At 47.6% G+C, this 21261-nt stretch overlaps 1 protein-coding gene across 1 annotated transcript in view; it reads left to right on the top strand.

The window, feature by feature from the left end:
- Window positions 1–465: 465 nt before the first annotated feature.
- FMNL1 (formin like 1) overlaps window positions 466–21261 on the top strand; it is a 62892-nt gene continuing 42096 nt past the window's right edge. The window contains exons 1-2 of the mRNA XM_066588159.1: window positions 466–1006; window positions 20434–20517. Coding sequence (XP_066444256.1) covers window positions 848–1006; window positions 20434–20517 — 243 coding nt within the window. The 5' untranslated portion in view covers window positions 466–847. The remainder of the gene's footprint in view (window positions 1007–20433; window positions 20518–21261) is intronic.

A 21261-nucleotide genomic window follows, 5' to 3' on the forward strand; every position in this document is an offset into this window, starting at 1 on the left:
TCTAGCTTCCGTTTGACTACAAACTACGAATTGCTCAGGTGCAGACGACTATTCTTTACTCAGTATGTCCAAGCATTGGTAAAGAAAGTGCTCGAATCTTGAGATGTGAAACTCTCCTAGCAGTTGGGGGTTTTAGAGTTAACAGATCCTGAATATTAAAGGTACAGGGATCTTATAACCTGTTGTGGTGTTTGGTTTCAGCACATGCACCTTGCCTTTCTATCATCATATACACAATTCTCTGTGTCGCTACCTGAGATCAACATCTCTCGCTGTATACTATGCTTCCACTACCTTATCTTAGACACCATCCATTGGACTCTGCTTCCTAAACCCAATATCTCCTCCCACTCAACATCAACCATCTGATTTTGAAACCTTGCTTCCTTCTGCCTTGTGGTCTGCTGCATCTTACGTCTTCCCGTTAAACGTCCAATAAGGGGGCCGGTAGCAGAAAACAAATTCTAGCAACTGGACAAAAGGCGAATCTTGAAACTTTAGAGTGTTTGCCATCGGGCTGAAAGAAGAAGAGACGCGTTAGGATGTAACTTCTGCTTCTGTTGCTCAGTAAATCACTTATTTTGCACATACGAGTCTATTGCCACACCTTCCTCCTTCTGCGTGTACCCGTTGATCGCTGTGGCAAGCGTGTGCTGTGTAGAACACCACGACCATGTCATCGGAAGTTGGGTGTGTCGCCATGAAATCTTACTGATACTTTGTAGTAAGTCTTCTGCACTTTGTACATCTTCTCCTTGTCTTCACGTATCCCTTGTCCCTCCTCCCCATCCCTCTTTAAGTATCAAGCCTGGATCTAGGAGGGTGGAAACGCGGAGCAGCTTGGATTATGGGGAACGCAGCCGGGTCCCTGGATTTGTTCCAGTCCCGGGATTCAAAGACACAGCCGACAAATGGGACTCCATCACCAAAGCAAAATGAAGGATCTACTTCCAAATCTCCAAGACCGAATTCGGAGGAACTGGAGGAAAAATTCAACGTGGTGCTGGTGAGTAGACCTGAATGTTTATATAGGCTTACACTTAGAGTTATGAAGGACCAAGATTAGATTCTCCCATTTTGGTCATACGGTGCTAATGATACAATCACATGTGCCGTATATTCAGTGTGTTTTCGCATATCTCGTTTCTCAACTTTCACCCTTCCCCTATCTGGCTGCTCATTTTCACAATCTCTGTATTACGTGATGTACATTGCAGCATTTTGTCTAGAACGTGGAGGATCTAATAAGCTGATCATGGTCTAGAATAGTGTTTCCCAAATGCCAGTCCTCACGCACTCCTCCCCACTCTTCCCCCCAACAGGTCAGGATTTCCATAGTATTGCACATGTGATTGTAATTGTCATTGGTGCCTCAGACATTGCAACAGGTGTGTTCTTTATAGGATATCCTCAAATCATGACCCGTTGGGGGGTCATGAGGTCTGGAGTTTGGGAAATACTGGTCTAGAACAATGGTCTTCAACCTTTTGGCTCTACAGCTGCTGTAAAACTGCAACTACTAGCAAGTCTGCAGCTGTCAAGGCATGCTGGTAGTTGTAGTTTTGCAAAGGCTGGAGAACTTCAAGTTGAAAACCATTACTCTTGATCTTCATAAACATTCCTTCAATTAGCCAAATGCCTGCTTTCTTCTCGATCAAGCGTGCATGTGTTCTCAATGGGAGGAGGGTAAATAAGTAGTAGCATATCTCTTGTGGGCACTAAGGATTGGGCATGATGAAATCTAGCATGCCCAACTCTTCTTTCCCTCAACATTTGCTATTGGGAGGGAGTTGGGATACCCTTATACACATTAGATAGTTGGCTGATGCCAATGAAAACCGTGCATGACCCTTTTGGGTCAAATTTCTTATGGGGATCCGCAAAATGCGGTGGTCATCCAGGGCACAGCTCAGCATGATCTAATAGGGTTTAGTAGAACGAGACAGAGTTGTCTAAAACTTTCATTACTACCAGCCTGCCAGCTCTTTCACATCTCCTCAGTAACCAATTCGATGCCGCTAGACAATGTGTGTCCGGGTTTAGTAATACAGTCTATCTAATTAACTTCTGTGGTGATCTTTGATTGTATAGACTGGTACACTGAAAAAGCAACGGTTAATAGGCTGCTAGCTGGATAATCGAATTGAGAAGTATAGACCTTTTGGAATGTGTGTAGAATAGGAGCATGGCGCACATGTAAATGGACACTACTATAATAATAACTATTCTATGCATACTTATATGTGACTTACATGGGCACAACACGAGGAAATGACTGCAGTTTGGCCCTACTATGTAGGCACTAGGTTGTTCTGATTTTGGTATTCTACTCTTTACAACGATTCAATAGCTGTAGGGACTTGGACATACAATGTGAATTTGCCTTGATGTTACATTAAAGAACCAGGACTTTTACTATTAATGACGTATCCTCAGCATAGGTCATTGATAGTTGATCGTTGAGGTCTGCCGCTTGGTTACCCGCCGATCAACTGATCCTCAGGCCTGCTGCCAGTGAGGACAGCACTAGATACAGCTAGAGCGGTCAACATTGCAGCGGGTCAAGTTGGTATTGCACTTAGTTCAATGGGAATTCCTGTGCTTGCAGTACTAATAATGGACCTGAGAATTAGCTGATTGGCGGGGATCCTGAGCGGAAGACCCCCGCTGTTCAACCATTCACAATCTATCCTGAAGATAGGGCATCAATAGTAAAGGTCCTGGAGAAGATTTTTTTAAAATAGGGCAAGTTTTTCAGGGTAAGGACAGGATACTAAGGGGCTGCGAGGCATAAGTTGGAATGAGTGACCGATGGGGTTTACAGCCTTCCAAGGACATTTGGTTGTCCGAAGGTCTTGCAAACAAGAAAAAGGTTTTAGGCATCTTTAGTGATCTGGGAATTTGTTGATGGGACCGTAATGGCCATCTTAAAGGTAGCTATAGATGACTTACAGTTCATGTATGGAAACGTGTCTTTATTCGTTACAGCGAACCTCCGATCCAAGACAAACCAAGATGGCCGCACCACTTCTTTGACCAACTGATGCACACTGTGCATTGGTAGTGCTTTAGTAGTCCAAGGCACTACATGCTGGCCAGTGATGCTCACATAAGCAACGCTGGCCAGTAAAAGCAGTCTCTTTAACTACTGATGCACTACCAATGCATACTGTGCATCAGTTACTCTAAAGTGCCGCGGCCATCTTGATTTGTCCGGAACCAGAGGACTGCTTTAAAGGGGTTTTTCAGCATTACACTATTGATCGGCTAACCTCACGAAAGGTCATCAATGGTTGATTGACATGGGTCCTCCTCTTGCGGTCCCCGCTGATCAGCTGACTGGTGAGCGCCACTGTCACTTGGGTCCAAATCGGGCACATCACTGTACATTGTATAGCAGCTCCAGAATGCGACGAAGCGGCTCTCAGGTCATGTGACCTATGAACATGACATTACAGACCTGAGAAGAAGCCACAGCACTCATCAGAGCACCGCGGCCTCTTCAATCTGCTGATCAGAGGGGGATACTGAGCGGCGGACCCCCGTCTATCAACTATTGATTACCTATCCTTAAGACAGGCTATCAATAGTTTAGTCCTGGAAAACCCCTTAAGGATGCGTTCACACGTTGGGGTAACACTGTGGGATTTCCGGAGCGGAAACGCAGCAAAACCGCCGGTTAGCATTACAGTTACAGCAGAAAATCCGCAGCATTTTTTTTCTCTACATGCATTAATCCCATTGACTTTAATAATAAAACGCTGCCTTTGTGAAGAAATCGTTGCGTTCCCGCAATGCGGAGATGCGTTAAATTACTGCCTCTCTATTCCCTGCAGTAGAAACGATCTTATATTGTGAAGGGCACGGAGATTTCTAGTTGTCTTGTGATTTGCATTGCTGTAATCTCAGCATTTTATTAGCAGACGGTTCTTGCATCAGAACAGATGGAAGAATATATGTTGCCACACAGACATTGGGTGTGACGGTTGTTTATACCACCCACGGAGCAGCATGTCAGCTGTGCGTGACGTCACCCGCTCCGCATCTGTTGTTGATCACTTTATAACCAGCTGAATATTACATACGCCATGATGGTGCTAAATGTCCCTATATGCCTCGTTACTGGAGGTCACTGGCCGCTGTACATGAGGACATGTGATTTTGGAAGTACTTTCCATGTTACATCCCATCATGATTCAGTTACCAGACGTGACTGTAATATGTTTCTACCATAGAATATATCGCTAGTCTCCAACCTGTGGCTTTAAAACGGTTGCAAAACGACAAGACCTAAAATACTCTACAAGCATGTCGGGAGTTGTAGTTTTGCTAGGAAGCCAAGGTTTGCAACAATTGTTGCTACTCCTCAGAACATGACCTAATTATCGTACATAATCATAATGCAGTCATAATATGCTCTATATGTAGAACATTACTCCTTCTAAGATGACCATGGAGGAACCCTGAGGGTACCAGATTTCATCTTCAAGCTCCAAAGGGGTTCAAGTGTGCCTTAGGATACCGTTGGGCGTCTATGTAGGGTATAGAAGGTATCTGAGCCCACAGACCTCTACCTGGCACCATAGTTAGAAGGGGTGCGGAGGCTGCAATCGCATTCTGATTCTGGCAGCTATGGGCCCCCTTTACCACATAAGTATACACCAGTAATATAAATGGCACTTAGTAGATGAAGGCCATATAACAGATTTTGCATTTCGAGCTTAAAGCCTATATACACCTTTTTAAGTCAAGGTGTTTTTGGAAATAAGGACTTTTTGCAATTGGTTTTCATTCAAAATTTCTATGCTTGCATCGTTTTCCAAGGCGCCGTAGACTGGAGAACTGAAATCTTAGCAAATATTGTCCGTCAGAGTAAACTGACAGCTTTTCCCCCCCATCCTGCCCCCCTGCTGTGAACCTGCATTCCCTGCCTTTCCACTGAGCTATTACAGAGAGCTGTATGACAGTGGGGGATGCAGGAGTACTGAGAGAAGAAAAAGCTACTATTACAGAGGGCTGTAATTCACTCCACATGAGTTTTCTGCTCTTATTAGAACTGAGGGGGAACAACCAGAATTTACTAAAAGCATGGAAAGATAGCTGTGTAGAATTGAGTGGGTGTGGTTATGCTACACGGCCTCTGAAAGAGGAGAGATGGAGGGGGAGCTGAGTTTGTGTGTATTCATAAGAGAAACTTGAATGTAGGATAGCCTGCAAACCAAGTACGAGGCTTTATAAATGTTTGAGAAGGAAAACTCAATTTAGAGAAACCAAAACCTGAAAAGTGCATATTTTTTTCTTCAGGGATTTAGAAAGAAGCGTGTATTGATTTTTTCATGCACAAAGGTTTCCATAGACTTTAAAGTTGTTTCTCTTCCCCACCAATACCATTATAGCGTGACCAAAGACTCTTCTAAGGTGCTTTTGCCTTTAGGTTTGAGCTGGAAGGTTTCCTATAGATGTTTGGCCTCTGAAGTGACACTAGAGATGGAGGTTAGTGTGAGGTCGCACAGAAATGCTTCATATATAATTCATGCTGTCATTCATCTGCTGTTCTGTATTATGCTGGCAGCGGCATGTAGAGGCCTGGGTGGTAAACCGCGTACTATGTTTATTGGAATCTGCTGTGTGTTTTATGGTTCTGTTTAACCGTTTGCGTCACTTTTGTGCAAAACAGGAAGCATAAAACCTGAAGACACTCTGCAGTGCATGGTAATTAGTAGCACCATTTAGGTCTAGGTGTATGCCTTCAACTTAAAGGTGGAACGTTGCGTACATGGAGCTCACCTCCAACAGAAGGCTCTGATGTATGCTATTGTATAGGCATACGTCGGCATACTTCGCCTCTAGGGTCCTATTGTCAAGGATGGCCCTCTGGATACAGGTGAAAAAAGGTATGCTGACACATACCAGCCCTACGGGGGGGGGGGGGGGGGGAATGAATGGACACATTTTTGGCCTTCGCTGGTTGAATGGAACCCTGTGAATATGTTTAAATGTATACGCCAAGTGCTTTCCCGATGTATATGTTAACTGTAGGGATCTGATGCAATTACTCTGAGCCTTAGTTTGTAGTCAGTTGTTTCTGAACCAGGAACTGGCATAAAATAAGAAAACAATTGGATGCTTGGTGACGGATAACAATTGGCTTGATTATAATCAAGCCATGTGTGCTGCAAAAAATACACAGTGAATACTTGGGTTACATGTTCATCTGCTCCGTGTTATGTGTGTAAAAAAAAAAATAAAAAAATACACCTATATTAAAAATGTTCGTCTGAGCGAGCCCTTATTCACAGGCCTGATGATTATCGGGTCTGTGAATATCAATATGCGTGTGAGCCCTTGGGGTTTATTCACATGAGCGATTTTCACCTCTGTGTGCTGTCCGTATTTGCAACAAACTGCACACAGACAGCACACTGACGCATTACAGTCTATAGGTCAATGATGGCGAACCTTTTAGAGCCCGAGTGCCCAAACTGCAACCCAAAACCAACTTATTTATCGCAAAGTGCCAGCACATCAGGGGGCGGGGCTTATCATGACGTATGATTTTTACCCCCGTCGTTATAAGAAGGACAAGGCCGTTTCAAAATAGACAGGGATAGACCAGCATCACCTGACCAGGCCGCTGCGAACCGGAAGCCAGGAAGGGTTGACTGCGGGAAGCCTGCGGAGGAGGTGAGGGGGAGTGCCACATAGTATAAAATGAGCTGCGGGTACCAATGATGCAGAGTTTACTGTTTTTTGTATGCGGAAATGCTGCATAATTGTGTAAACATACCCTAAGACGGCCTGAGGTACACTGCCACATGCAGAGTGGCCCCAGTAGTAATAGTGTCCCCTATATCGGTCCCAGTAGTAATAGTGACCCCCACCGTGGTTTTAGTAGTAATGGTGTACCCAACAGTGGCCCCAGTAGTAATGGTGTACCCAACAGTGACCCCAGCAGTAATAGTGTCCCCCATATTGGCCCAAGTAGTAAGTGTCCCCTCACAGTGACCCCAGTAGTAATAGTGTCCCCTATAGTCGCCCCAGTAGTAACAGTGTCCCCGACAGTGGCCCCAGTAGTAACAGTGTCCCGGACAGTGGCCCCAGTAGTAACAGTGTCCCGGACAGTGGCCCCAGTAGTAACAGTGTCCCGGACAGTGGCCCCAGTAGTAATAGTGTCCCGGACAGTGGCCCCAGTAGTAATAGTGACCCCCGACAGTGGCCCCAGTAGTAATAGTGACCCCCGACAGTGGCCCCAGTAGTAATAGTGTCCTGGACAGTGGCCCCAGTAGTAATAGTGACCCCCGACAGTGGCCCCAGTAGTAATAGTGACCCCCGACAGTGGCCCCAGTAGTAATAGTGACCCCCGACAGTGGCCCCAGTAGTAATAGTGACCCCCGACAGTGGCCCCAGTAGTAATAGTGTCCTGGACAGTGGCCCCAGTAGTAATAGTGACCCCCGACAGTGGCCCCAGTAGTAATAGTGACCCCCGACAGTGGCCCCAGTAGTAATAGTGACCCCCGACAGTGGCCCCAGTAGTAATAGTGACCCCCGACAGTGGCCCCAGTAGTAACAGTGACCCCAGTAGTAATAGCGACCCCCATCCTGAGAATCATAGACTTTCCTTTCCCTTGTCATTGAAGCACCACTGGGGGCGGAAGTGTGTGTGCCTGAACTCTTCCTCTTTTCTCTCCTCCTGCAGAACCAAGGAAGAGTGGTCAGGGGAGAAAGATCCTGGGTGCACGCACTGCCGACAGTATGTACACCTGTAGCAGCGCCACTAATGGCGCTGCTGAGTGACTACTGGTAATCACTATTGTAGTATGCAGCCCTCGGCACATGTGCCAACAGAGAGGGATCTCCATGCCCTCTCAAGCACACGTGCCCATAGGTTCTTCACTACTGCAATAGGCTATACGGCCATGCAGGGCTTTTTTACATGACGGTAAAAACAAAATCGCAGCATGTCTTTATCTGGTCTCAACTTTTTGGACGACTGTCACCTATTCAAGTCAATGTGTGCACAAAAAAGGAGCGCACATGGAGGACATTTTCAGTGATCATGGCTAAACAATGATCCCGATCAGCTCATCTGCACAAGTTGGCGGACTACAACCTGGGAAATGTGTAAAGAGCTGAATATCGGCTTCAGTGCAGTGAGAATGATGATCCGCACGGATGAGATGATCGAGGTGCTCTTCAGTTCATTTTGTGACAGATGTGCATGGCTGTCCATAACGTGGCTTGTCACCACCCACCGCCTCACTGTGCTAACATTCACTGTTTGGTCTCCGTAAATTTTCAGCATGAATGTCAATGGGTGCAATTTTTTTCCATACATAGAAATTCAACTGCACACCTTTTCCCTTATATGCACTTTCGTGTCAGACTGCCCCTCTGCTGCCATCTGTTGCCCGGCTGCAAAATTTACCCGATATTGGCGGGAAGGTTCAAACTCTATTGCCATCATGCCAATATCCACTTCTAATATTGTGTGCCAACATAACAAGATAGGAGGCATTAGTTTTGGAACGACCCTAGTATTTTACGTCTATCCGCACTTTTCCCATAGGAATAGAGCATGGAACTACTTAAATGGGGATCATGATGCACAATATCTAATGCAATGCTCTGCATGTCTGGTAGCCGTGCCTGCAATGCATTCTGGGGGTTGTAGTTTCACCACAGGTTGGAAACATATAAAATCTAGAAGCATTAGTAACAATGTAACCATGTATGAGGGGGGGCACAGGACATGGCTGAGGAACCATCCTCTGACTACATGTGTATTGGTCAACATTTCCTTCCTGTCTCAGTGAGTCATTAAGTGTCACTCTCGGGAACAGAGACTCCAGATTAAATTAACTCCACATCAACGAACAGCTGGTTGATGTGGATGATATTTAATACAGGGAGGCGGATAACCCGGTAGAAGCACTATCTGCCTGCCAGTAGCTCTTCGCTTCACTTCTTAACTGGCCCTCTTCTTGGCCGCTTTTATAGATCCTGGTTACATTCCAGCCCGAATAGGGCTGTTGTAGTTGGCTTTCATTTGTCAGAAGACGTTGGGGGTCATTGCTGGGAGGCACCTGGTTGCACGCCACTGCATTACAGAAAGCTATAGTTTGGGGTTTTTTGTAGGGGGTGCAATAATAAGGCATTGCCATCTTAATAGCGCTTGTGAACTACAGAGTTAAAGGGGTTGTCCCACGTCTAGTTGCTTTGCTGCAGGAAACCTAAAAGGGTTTTTTCCGGGTCTCGCTCAGCCCACTGTATCCACCCACTGGGCCACCGCGTAATGTACAGGGCTGCCTGCTTCCAGCTCAATGATGGCTAGAAGTGGGGCAACCCCTTTTAAAGGTTGATTCACCGAATGAAGGAACGTTAAAACTGTGTTAAAAATTTAATTCTACTACGTGTAAAATGTAATCTAAAGGGGTCCTTAAATAAAGATATTGATGATCTGTCTTCAGGATGGGTCATGGATACAGATCGGTGGGGGTCTGCTATTCGGGTCTCCCACTAATTCGCTAATTAAAGTGACAGCAGTACAGGGGTGAGCGCTACTGCCACTTCAGTCCATAGCAGGCACTGCACTGTACAAGTACGTTGTATAGCAGCTCAATCCCAATCTCTTGAATTGGACTGAGCTACTCGCAGGCCACGTGCTTGATTACCGTGACGTCACATGCCAGAGAAGAGGACATGGGGCTTGTGCCTCTTCAGACAACTGATTGTGGGGGTCATGAGAGATTGATGACCTATCCTGAGGGCAGATCATCAGGAAAGCTCCAGCCCTACGCTTGGCTCACATGTCTGTTGCATAATTGCAGGTTATTTTAGCATTCACTGTGCCTCCCTTAGCTCGGGATACTTCACACTGTCAGCCGCTAGCCAGGTGATGCCACTTCTGCATCAGCTGACCACCGGCACTGTGCTCTCGGTGCTGGCAGCGCAAAATATTTCCACTTGAAGGCAGCGTTGGAGATGCTGAAATTAGCTGCAAATACGCAGCTGATTCCTAGTCAGAAATGGCAGACTTTAAGAAAGTTTTTGATGCTGAATTCCCGCTGCAGGAAATATGTGGCCGTTCAGCTACAGGTGAACGCACCCTAAAACTGGTTGTCTCACCGCAGTTCCTACCTGTAATGCAAGTGCGGTGCATCCCGAGGTGTGGTTCAGCGGAGGACACGCATGAGCACCTCCGATCCATTCACTTCAGTGGAACAGCCAGAGATAGCCGAGTCGCTCAGTCTTTGCGGTAATGGACGGCAGCTCTCCCTGTTTCCATTGATTTTGTTGCGGGCTTGTGCTGTTATACAGCAGCCAATCTGAACACAACAAGCCGCTGTAGTGGCTCGAAACATATATATCTGGCCCCTCCATAACTGTCATATATGTCTTGTCTTATATGTGGATAAACTGTGCAAATTGTCTTGTCTCTAGTTATGTATATTGCACAGCTGCAGCATGTTAGAGGCTAATGTCTGAAATGGGCTAGGATATGTCTGGAAAATGTAACAAGTTTGTCCTGTCCTGTCATGTGCTCATATAAATGTGATTGCAAGGAGTGAGTCTGGGTCCATTTTCTTCTGGGTTCCTTGAGTGAGAGTCCCAGCCACATGGGGGTACCTTTAACCCTCATGTGATGAAGTGATAAAAGCGGAGAAGAGGTATCCTGATGGGTACTGTTGTATCTTGGGTGGAAGAGTGGGTGGAGATGATGCACACCCACAACCAACGCCCACAATTTGATTGACTGGGCAGGAGAACAGGTGCCTATCATCTCCCCTCCTGCCACGTGTCATTCACCCCTCCGCTGCTCTCCCTTGTCCCCTTCCTGGCTCCTGTACTGTCAGTCTCCTCATGCTAGGGCCAGTGACAGGTGATGGGATGGAAGTATGTAAGCGGCAGACACATTACAGTGTGGGGAGAGTCTCCACGGGAGATGCACTGCACCAGAGCCAGTAGGCAACAACTTCCAGGAGGGAAGATGATGTTTCAGCGGCAGAGATGGAATGGCTGGGCAGGGAGATGGCAGAGCACATGGGAGAGCTGTAGCTGGCAAGGGAATAATGGAGAGCAGCAATAAAAGTCCTTTACAGGGTCGCCAGCAGGGAGAGCGCACATGGCACACCGGCAGGGGGAGAGTGACAGGGTCGGCAGCAGCGGAGATGGGATGTCCCAGGCGGGAAGATGGGCACCCATTCTCCTGCCCAGCCAATCAAGTTGTGGGCGTTGGTTGTGTAATTTTGTCTCCACCCATTCTTCCGGTGGAGACAAGATACACCAGTACCATCCTGATGTCCGCAATGCCAGGAGCCACCTCTGGGGTGTGAAAGAGACGAATGGAGTCCACCGTGCAGCGTCTATCTAAAGAATATCAAGTGAGTGTCTGAGGAGAGTGGTGTTCCCCTCCGGAGTTATTCTGGGTCCCAGAGTGTGTGTGTCCAGGAGTGGAGCTTTACAGATAACTTAGACGGTAGGCCTGGTATCATCCTGAGTTGTTCCTCCCTGACAGTCTGCTAAAATTGTCTTCACCTGCACGAGCGAATAAGCTGTAATTCTGCCAAGGATATGGTCTCTGCCCGTTCCCAGTGATTGAGTTTTCCAAGTTTCATCGTGTGTGGACTCTCTTTATTTTAATCGCCGAAGAGTCATCGGTGTGAAAGGAACGGTGACGTCATGCGTGACAACTCCCACAGTCCACTACTTGTATTCAGGTTACCGCCAACCGGTGTTGCCTGAAAGAGGCCTAGCGGTGCCTTGGCCGAGGTTATAAGCGTCCCTCCGGGGAGGAGTCTGGGAAAGCCACCATGACAAGTGCCATCTCTACCCTGCCGGCTCCTCAGCGTGAGCTTTGTACCTTGGTTGCTACGGGACGTTACACTGCCTTATATTGTATTGTGAGAGGGACATAAAGTATAGAAATCAGTCCCCATTATTGCGCGTTACGGATTATTGATTCCCTCTATTGCTCTTTGCTTTTCTAAATCTGCACTTTTTTGAAGGGGGGGAAATCGCAATCTGCATTCATCTGATCTGTACATCTGCCTGCTCAGTCATTGACCGTACTACTGTATGTCTTAGGACTTGGTGCTTTGTCTTTTGTCTGATTTTCGCCCTGACTATCTACATCTCAGCCCTTCCCCCTCCACATAAGTCAGCCACAGGAAGATGACGCTACCAGGCTATGAAGCAGGAAACCCACAGGGAGGAGAAACAAACTGACACCTGCTCCAGAGGACTAGCGAAAACTCCGACTGGCCCACTGAAAACCTTCATTTGTCATAGGACTTGACAGTCCGATGACTGGCGCCCCTTCCGCCAGGCCCCACCCTGAAGCTCCACACATAACCAACATAGAAAATCCAAATCATGCTCCCCCTCATGAGAAGTGTTTTGATGATATAAAAGTTAATTTTGTTCATGAAACAGAGCAAAGCAAATCATCAATTTTGACACAATAACAAAGTTTTTTTGATTACTGATTTGTAAATATTTGCTTATAATGGCCGAACATGTAAGGCCTACCTGGGTGTTTGTATACAAGTGGGCTTGGAAGCAGAGTTCCTTACATACACAGCGGGTGTCGGACATCTTTGACAGCTGACATCTACCGGCAACAGCTGCAGCTATTAACTTTTTAAATGCTGCCAATTCAAGGCTCCCAGGGCTGCCATGAATAATCACCTATCAAGACGTGACTGTCAGAATGCAGTATAATGCAATACTATGGTATTGCATTATACTGTATGAGCGATCAAACGATTGCAAGTAAAGCTTGGTATGGGGTCCATAAGAAATGTAAACAAAAAGTTTATTAAATAAAAAAACAAAAACAAAAGGTGTTTTTTTTTAATTTTTTTAAAGAAACTATAATTATATAGTTAAATTTATAAAGAGGCGCTATCGCTGCATCCATAAAAGTCCAAGTTATTAAAAAATATGCCTCACGGAGAATACAGTCGAGGAAAAATATAGACCATGCCAGAATTTGAGTTTTCTCGGTCACCCTGTATCCAAGAAAAAAAAGAATAAAGAAAAAAATTCAAAAGTTGCATGTAAATGGAATTACTAAAAACTACAGGTCACCACGCAAAAATGGGGGATAAAAAGATGGCGACAGACAATTTCTTTTTTTCTTTACTATATATAAAAAATAGATATATATGTATAGTTTTAATTTATTTTAATTTTAGTACCTTTAAACAGTTCATTGGTAGTGTTAGACCACCGTTTCTGAACTGCAGTCCTCAGGGACCCCCAACAGGTCATGTTTTCAGGATTTCCTCAGTATAGCACAGGTGATGTCATTATTGTCGGTGCCTCATACTCTGCCCCAGGTGTTCCTACTATAGGATATCCTGAAAACATGACCTGTTGGTGGTCCCTGAGGACTGGAGTTGGGAAACTCTGTGTTAGACTACCAATCCACATACCTGTGGTTCACCATCAGAGCCACAGGCTTTAGACCTTTCTGTTCATTTATTATTTTCTTCTTGTTTTGGTGTCTCCTTGGTGCTATGTCCTAATAGCTATTACAGATAGCTGTTAGATTAGATGCGTTCCTGTTCCTCTACTCTACGTGCAGTATCAGTGCGCAGACATCTAGCAAATGCGGACAGAAGCTAGCATTTAGACTAAAACAGTTCAGCGTGTGTTCAGATAGGGACGAGGGCGGCAAATTTTGCTAGCACCTGGACTATTCCTGAAGCAGCTTTACTTCTATTCAGCTGGGGATTAGGACTGCAAAATTAATCAGAGGATAACGGCGGTTATTTTGGTTTTATGACCATCAAACTATTTGATTCCGCCGCTATCTATATCCTCTGTAACACTCTGATTTCAGAAAGCAGTCCTTGCATATTATCAAAGAAAACCCTGCTGAACGATAGTCTAATGCAGTAGTTGATTACGAAGGCTTATCACCTTCATACATCTTACTCAATAGTCACGGACTATTGGAACTACACTATTGAACAAAAGCACCTTGTGTATATAAGATTTGAATCTATTATCAAATCTATTATCAAATCTGGGCCACCATATGACAGTATCTGAATCCTCTATACATGTTGGATCTATTATCAAAAGTGCTGTATTACAGACTCACTGCTTTATCTACGCTCCTGATGAACCACAGTTCTAACTGTGGGGAAACGCGTCGAGCTTTTCGTATATAAGATTTCTCGATTGTGAGCTTTTTGACATCTAAAAGCCATCTGTACCTGTGGGAGAAATCCCCTTTGTTTACATGTCTCAAACAATCTGGGACATTATTTCTTGTTAATTAGCAATAACCCTGATAGATCTGCAACGAGCCACCCGTTGCACTCTGAAAGGGTAATTGGTCAGCACTACCGCCATATTACCACCAGGGTCAATTTTACTAGGAAATTAGAGATGAGCGAACGTACTCGTCCGAGCTTGATATTCGTGCGAATATTACGGTGTTCGGGATGCTCGTTACTCGTAACGAGTACCACGCGGTGTTCCGGTTACTTTCAGTTTCCTCTCTGAGACGTTAGCGCGCTTTTCTGGCCAATTGAAAGACAGGGAAGGCATTACAACTTCCCCCTGTGACGTTCAAGCCCTATACCACCCCCCTGCTGTGAGTGGCTGGGGCGATCAGATGTCACCCGAGTATAAAAGTCGGCCCCTCCCGCGGCTCGGCTCAGATGCCGTGTGAGTTAGTGAGGGAAAGTGCTGTTCTATTGGAGTTGCTGTAGGGAGAGTGTTTGTAGTGAGTGTAGGCTTCAAGAACCCCAACGGTCCTTCTTAGGGCCACATCTACGTGTGTGCAGGCTGTTGTTAGCAGTGGAATTTTTTTTTTTTTTTTCTCAAAATCGGCAGTGCAGAGCATTGCACCCGGTATTAGGGACAGAAGTGGTGTTTAGGCAGGGAGAGTGTTAGGAGTGAGTGTAGCCTTCAAGATCCTCAACGGTCCTTTCTAGGGCCACATTTAACTGTTTGGAGTACTGTGCAGGCTGCTGTTAGCTGTGTTGCTTTTTTTTTTTTTTCTCAAAATCAGCGGTGCAGAGCATTGCACCCTCCATTGATACTACAGGCACAGAATTGTGTAGGCAGGGCCACAACACAGTTATTAGTCATTGAATAGACGCAGTGGGCCTATCCTTTTAAACAAAAGGGAAGAAAGTATATTTGCCCTGCCTCTGTCAGTCCTAAGGGCTCTGGGTACGTGTGTGCTGCGTGGAGAACGTAAAAAAATCAGACGCAACCAGCTACGGTTCAGTGCAGCCTTGCGCCAATTTTTTTCCTGCCTGTGAAATCAAATCACTGCTAATACAGCATACTGAGGGGTAGGGGTAGGCCTAGAGGACGTGGACGCGGCCGAGGACGCGGAGGGCCAAGTGAGGGTGTGGGCACAGGCCGAGCCAGTGCGGTGTCCAGGGGTAGAGGCAGGGCCAGACCGAATAATCCACCAACTGTTTCCCAAAGCGCCCCCTCGCGCCATGCCACCCTGCACAGGTCAAGGTGCTCTACGGTGTGGCAGTTTTTCACAGAGACGCCTGACGACCGACGAACTGTGGTGGGCAACCTTTGTCGTGCCAAGATCAGCTGGGGAGGCACCACCAACAGCATGCGCAGGCATATGATGGCCAAGCACCCCACAAGGTGGGACGATGCCCGTTCACCGCCTCCGGTTTGCACCACTGCCTCTCCCCCTGTGCCCCAACCTGCCACTGAGATCCAACCCCCCTCTGAGGACACAGGCACTACCGTCTCCTGGCCTGCACCCACACCATCACCTCCGCTGTCCTCGGCCCCATCCAGCAATGTCTCTCAGCGTAGCGTCCAGACGTCGCTAGTGCCACAGTTTGAGCGCAAGCGCAAGTACGACGCCACGCACCCGCACGCTCAAGCGTTAAACGTGCACATTGCAAAATTGATCAGCCTAGAGATGCTGCCGTATAGGCTTGTGGAAACGGAGGCTTTCAAAAGCATGATGGCGGCGGCTTCCCCGCACTACTCGGTTCCCAGTCACCACTACTTTTCCCGATGTGCCGTCCCAGGCCTGCACGACCACGTCTCCCGCAACATTGTACGCGCCCTCACCAACGCGGTTACTGCCAAGGTCCACTTAACAACGGACACGTGGACAAGCACAGGCGGGCAGGGCCACTATATCTCCCTGACGGCACATTGGGTGAATTTAGTGGAGGCTGGGACAGAGTCAGAGCCTGGGACCGCTCACGTCCTACCCACCCCCAGAATTGCGGGCCACAGCTCGGTGGTGGTATCTGCAGCAGTGTATGCTTCCTCCACTAAAGCACCTTCCTCCTCCTCCTCCTCCTCCTCCAACGCAACCTCTGTCTCGCAATCAAGATGTGTCAGCAGCACGTCGCCAGCAGTCGGTGTCACGCGGCGTGGCAGCACAGCGGTGGGCAAGCGTCAGCAGGCCGTGCTGAAACTACTCAGCTTAGGAGAGAAGAGGCACACGGCCCACGAACTGCTGCAGGGTCTGACAGAGCAGACCGACCACTGGCTTGCGCCGCTGAGCCTCAAACCGGGCATGGTCGTGTGTGACAACGGCCGTAAGCTGGTGGCGGCTCTGCAGCTCGGCAGCCTCACGCACGTGCCATGCCTGGCCCATGTCTTTAATTTGGTGGTTCAGCGCTTTCTGAAAAGCTACCCCCACTTGTCATACCTGCTCGGAAAGGTGCGCCAGCTCTGCGCACATTTCCGCAAATCCCACACGCACGCTGCCACCCTGCGGACACTGCAACATAGGTTTAATCTGCCAGTGCACCGACTGCTGTGCGACGTGCCCACACAGTGGAACTCTACGCTCCACATGTTGGCCAGACTCTATGAGCAGCGTAGAGCTATAGTGGAATACCAACTCCAACTTGCGCGGCGCAGTGGGAGTCAGCCTCCTCAATTATTTACAGAAGAGTGGGCCTGGTTGGCAGACATCTGCCAGGTCTTTGGAAAATTTGAGGAGTCTACCCAGGTGGTGAGCGGCGATGCTGCAATCATTAGCGTCACCATTCCTCTGCTATGCATCTTGAGAAGTTCCCTGCAAAGCATAAAGGCAGATGCTTTGCGCTCGGAAACAGAGCCGGGGGAAGACAGTATGTTGCTGGATAGTCAGAGCACCCTCCTGTCTATATCTCAGCGCGGTGAGGAGGAGGAGGAGGAAGAAGATGAGGAGGAGGGGGAAGAGACATCTTGGCCAACTGCTGACGGTACCCATTATGCTTGCCTGTCATCCTTTCAGCGTGTATGGCCTGAGGAGGAGGAGGAGGAGGATGAGGAGGAGGAGGATCCTGAAAGTGATCTTCCTAGTGAAGACAGCCATGTGTTGCGTACAGGTACCCTGGCACACATGGCTGACTTCATGTTAGGATGCCTTTCTCGTGACCCTCGCGTTACACGCATTCTGGCCACTACGGGTTACTGGGTGTACACACTGCTCGACCCACGGTATAAGGAGAGCCTTTGCACTCTCATTCCCGAAGAGGAAAGGGGTTCGAGAATGATGCTATACCACAGGGCGCTGGCGGACAAGCTGATGGTAAACTTCCCATCCGACAGCGCTAGTGGCAGAAGGCGCAGTTCCGAGGGCCAGGTAGCAGGGGAGGCGCAGAGATCAGGCAGCATGTACAGCGCAGGCAGGGGAACATTCTCCAAGGCCTTTGCCAGCTTTATGTCTCCCCAGCAAGACTGTGTCACCGCTCCCCAGTCAAGGCTGAGTCGGCGGGAGCACTGTAAAAGGATGGTGAGGGAGTACGTAGCCGATCGCACGACCGTCCTCCGTGACGCCTCTGCCACCTACAACTACTGGGTGTCGAAGCTGGACACGTGGCCTGAACTCGCGCTGTATGCCCTGGAGGTGCTTGCTTGTCCTGCGGCTAGCGTTTTGTCAGAGAGTGTGTTTAGTGTGGCTGGGGGAATCATCACGGATAAGCGTACCCACCTGTCAACCGACAGTGCTGACAGGCTTACACTCATCAAGATGAACAAAGCCTGGATTTCCCCAGACTTCTCTTCTCCAACAGCGGACAGCAGCGATACCTAAGCAATACGTAGGCTGCACCTGCGGATGGAAGCATCGTTCTCTCTCACCATCCAAAACGGGGACATTTCTGCTTCATCAATCTGTGTATAATATTCCTCCTCCTCCTCCTCCTGAAACCTCACGTAATCACGCCGAACGGGCAATTTTTCTTAGGGCCACAAGGCTCACTCATATAATTTTTCTAAAAAATTTTTATACGTTTCAATGCTCTTAAAAGCGTTGAAACTTTAACTTCAACCAATTTTTCGTTAAACTGGGCTGCCTCCAGGCCTAGTTACCACTTAAGCCACATTAACCAAAGCGATTAATGGGTTTCACCTGCCCTCTTGGTTGGCCATGGCCAATTTTTCTGATGTACATTAGTACTGTTGATACAGCAATTTTTGTGGGCCCTCGCCTACAGTGTAATCAAATGAATTTTTAGCCCACCTGCATTACAGCTGACGTTACATCCGCTGTGTTGGGCAATGCAATGGGATATTTCTATGTACCGCCGGTGGCTTCCTGGCACCCACCCATGCTGTGGGTCCACAGGGAATTATAAATGCATCTGTTTCCACATCTAAAGAACCCCAGTCTGACTGGGGCATGCAGTGTGGGCCGAAGCCCACCTGCATTAAGCACGACATTACTACCTCAGCTGTGTTGGGCAATGCAATGGGATATTTTTGTGTATCGCCGGTGGGTTCCAGGGAGCCACCCATGCTGTCGGTCGACAGGGACTTCACAATAGGGAGTTGTACCTGCCTGTGTCTATGAATTAAAAAGCCCGGTCTGACTGGGGCATGCAGAGACACCTTGACAGAATGAATAGTGTGTGGCACATAGGTTCCCCATTGCTATGCCCACGTGTGCAGCTCCTGATGGCGGTGGCACAGGATTCTATTTCTCATTGCTTCTGTACAGCATTGTGGGCTATCGCCCCGCCCCTTTTAAAGAGGGTCGCTGCCTAGCCGTGCCAACCCTCTGCAGTGTGTGCCTGCGGTTCCTCCTCATGGCAGACGCACTTCTAAATAGACATGAGGGTGGTGTGGCATGAGGGCAGCTGAAGGCTGCGCAGGGACACTTTGGTGTGCGCTGTGGGGGGGAGGGGGGGCGGTTGGTCAGCATGTAACCCAGGAGAAGTGTCAGTGGAGTGTCATGCAGGCAGTGATTGTGCTTTGTTGGAGGTAGTGTGGTGCTTAGCAAAGGTATGCCATGCTAATGAGGGCTTTTCAGAAGTAAAAGTTTTTGGGAGGGGGGGGGCCCACTCTTGCCGCTATTGTGGCTTAATAGTGGGACCTGTGAACTTGAGATGCAGCCCAACACGTAGCCCCTCGCCTGCCCTATCCGTTGCTGTGTCGTTCCCATCACTTTCTTGAATTGCCCAGATTTTCACACATGAAAACTTTAGCGAGCATCGGCGAAATACAAAAATGCTCGGGTCGCCCATTGACTTCAATGGGGTTCGTTACTCGAAACGAACCCTCGAGCATCGCGAAAAGTTCGTCCCGAGTAACGAGCACCCGAGCATTTTGGTGCTCGCTCATCTCTATAGAAAATCTATATGAATTCACCCCTGCATTTAAACATCGTTACTGCATGGTGAATGGATTCATAAGCCCTAGTACTGTTCTCAATAGCACTTAGTTATGATCAAGTCTGCTGCATATACCTATAAAAAGGTGGAGGCTACTGTCAAGGAAGGGTATCTGTTTATCCTTTGTCCTTTACGTTTTGTATGTAAGTCAGCCCATATATGTTTTTTAGAGCATCTTTAATAAAGAATCCTCAAGTTTTAAGTCTGTAACTGTGAAAGGGCTTTTCTAAATTATTATAGTCTTTTCCGTCTCTGTGAATAGTTACCAATGCACTATACCTACCCTCTGATTGGCCAGGGCTGCTCATGTGATCAGTGCTGGCCAATCAGAGAGCAGTTCACAATTTGCATTAGGTAGTTAGAAAATTGTGGCAATTGTCATGGAAGGACGAAACTGAGACCTGGAATCGGTGGATTGGAGGGATGGCAGAGAACAACTGCAGGTAATATACCCCCTCCGGTCCCAGGACAGAATTTTGTCGCTAAGCCGAAGAGTTGCTTTAAAGAGGTTTTCTGGGAATAAAGTATTGATGACCTATCCTCAGGATAGATCAGTAGTTGTTTAGTGGGGGGTTTGACGCTAGGGACCCTCACAATCAGCTGTCTGAAGAGGTCGCCGCCCTTCACGTGAGCGCCGTGGCCTCTTCTCAGGTCTGTGATGTCACATTCATTGGTCACATGACCTGAGAACAGGTCAGTCCCATTTGGTAGATGGATAGATGGAGGAGACATGAGATTTATCATTAGTCAAACAAAAAAAAACATTCTCTTTGCTTTGGAAGTCTGTGTCTAAAATGTTGTATTCTCTGCGCAGAATGCCATGAACCTTCCGCCGGATAAGATGAGCCTTCTTCGGCAGTACGACCAAGACAAGAAGTGGGAGCTGGTGTGTGACCAGGTAAGGGCTTGATACTAAACCAATGTTAAAGGGGTTTTCTGATGTCATTTCCAGAGGGCATGAAAGGGTTAAAAATAACTAAGGCCTTATTCAGACCCCCGTATTTTATGGCCCTGTATTTCATGGACCGCGCATGGGCCCATTATAGTCTATGAAGCTATTCACATGGGCAAGTTCGAAAAAAATCGCTGCATGTCCTATTCTGGTCCATATATCACAGACCATCACAAGATGTGCGATGCCCCCGGAGACACTGCTGTAACTATAGGAGATGCGGTTGCACCCGGGCCCAGGAGCCTTAGGGGGCCCATAAGGCTTCTCTTCTCCATATAGGGAGCCCAGTACTATGAATAAAGCATTATAGTTGGGGGCCCTGTTACAGGTTTTGCATTGGGGCCCAGGAGCATCAAGTAACACGTCGGGGTTAAGAGAAGTTGGAGGGCCCCAAGATAAACTTTTGCACCCGGGCCCATGAGCCTTTAGCTACGCCCCTGCCCGGAAAGCACATGCACCAGAGGTCCATAAGTTGACTGATGTGAGTTGCACCCTAGACTGTTGGGCATAACTTGCATATGGCTGTCTGAATGAGGCTTAAGGTTTAATTACCTCTCATGTCTATTTTCGTAAATACTTGCCTTCTCCTTGAAATACCAATTTTGCATTGTGCCTTTCCTCTGTTACTATTCCTAGAAATGCAGGAATAAACTGCCAAATGGGTGTTGCCATTGCACTTGTCAGTAGGGT

Source organism: Eleutherodactylus coqui, chromosome 13, assembly GCF_035609145.1.
Source record: "Eleutherodactylus coqui strain aEleCoq1 chromosome 13, aEleCoq1.hap1, whole genome shotgun sequence".
Classification (NCBI taxonomy): domain Eukaryota; kingdom Metazoa; phylum Chordata; class Amphibia; order Anura; family Eleutherodactylidae; genus Eleutherodactylus; species Eleutherodactylus coqui.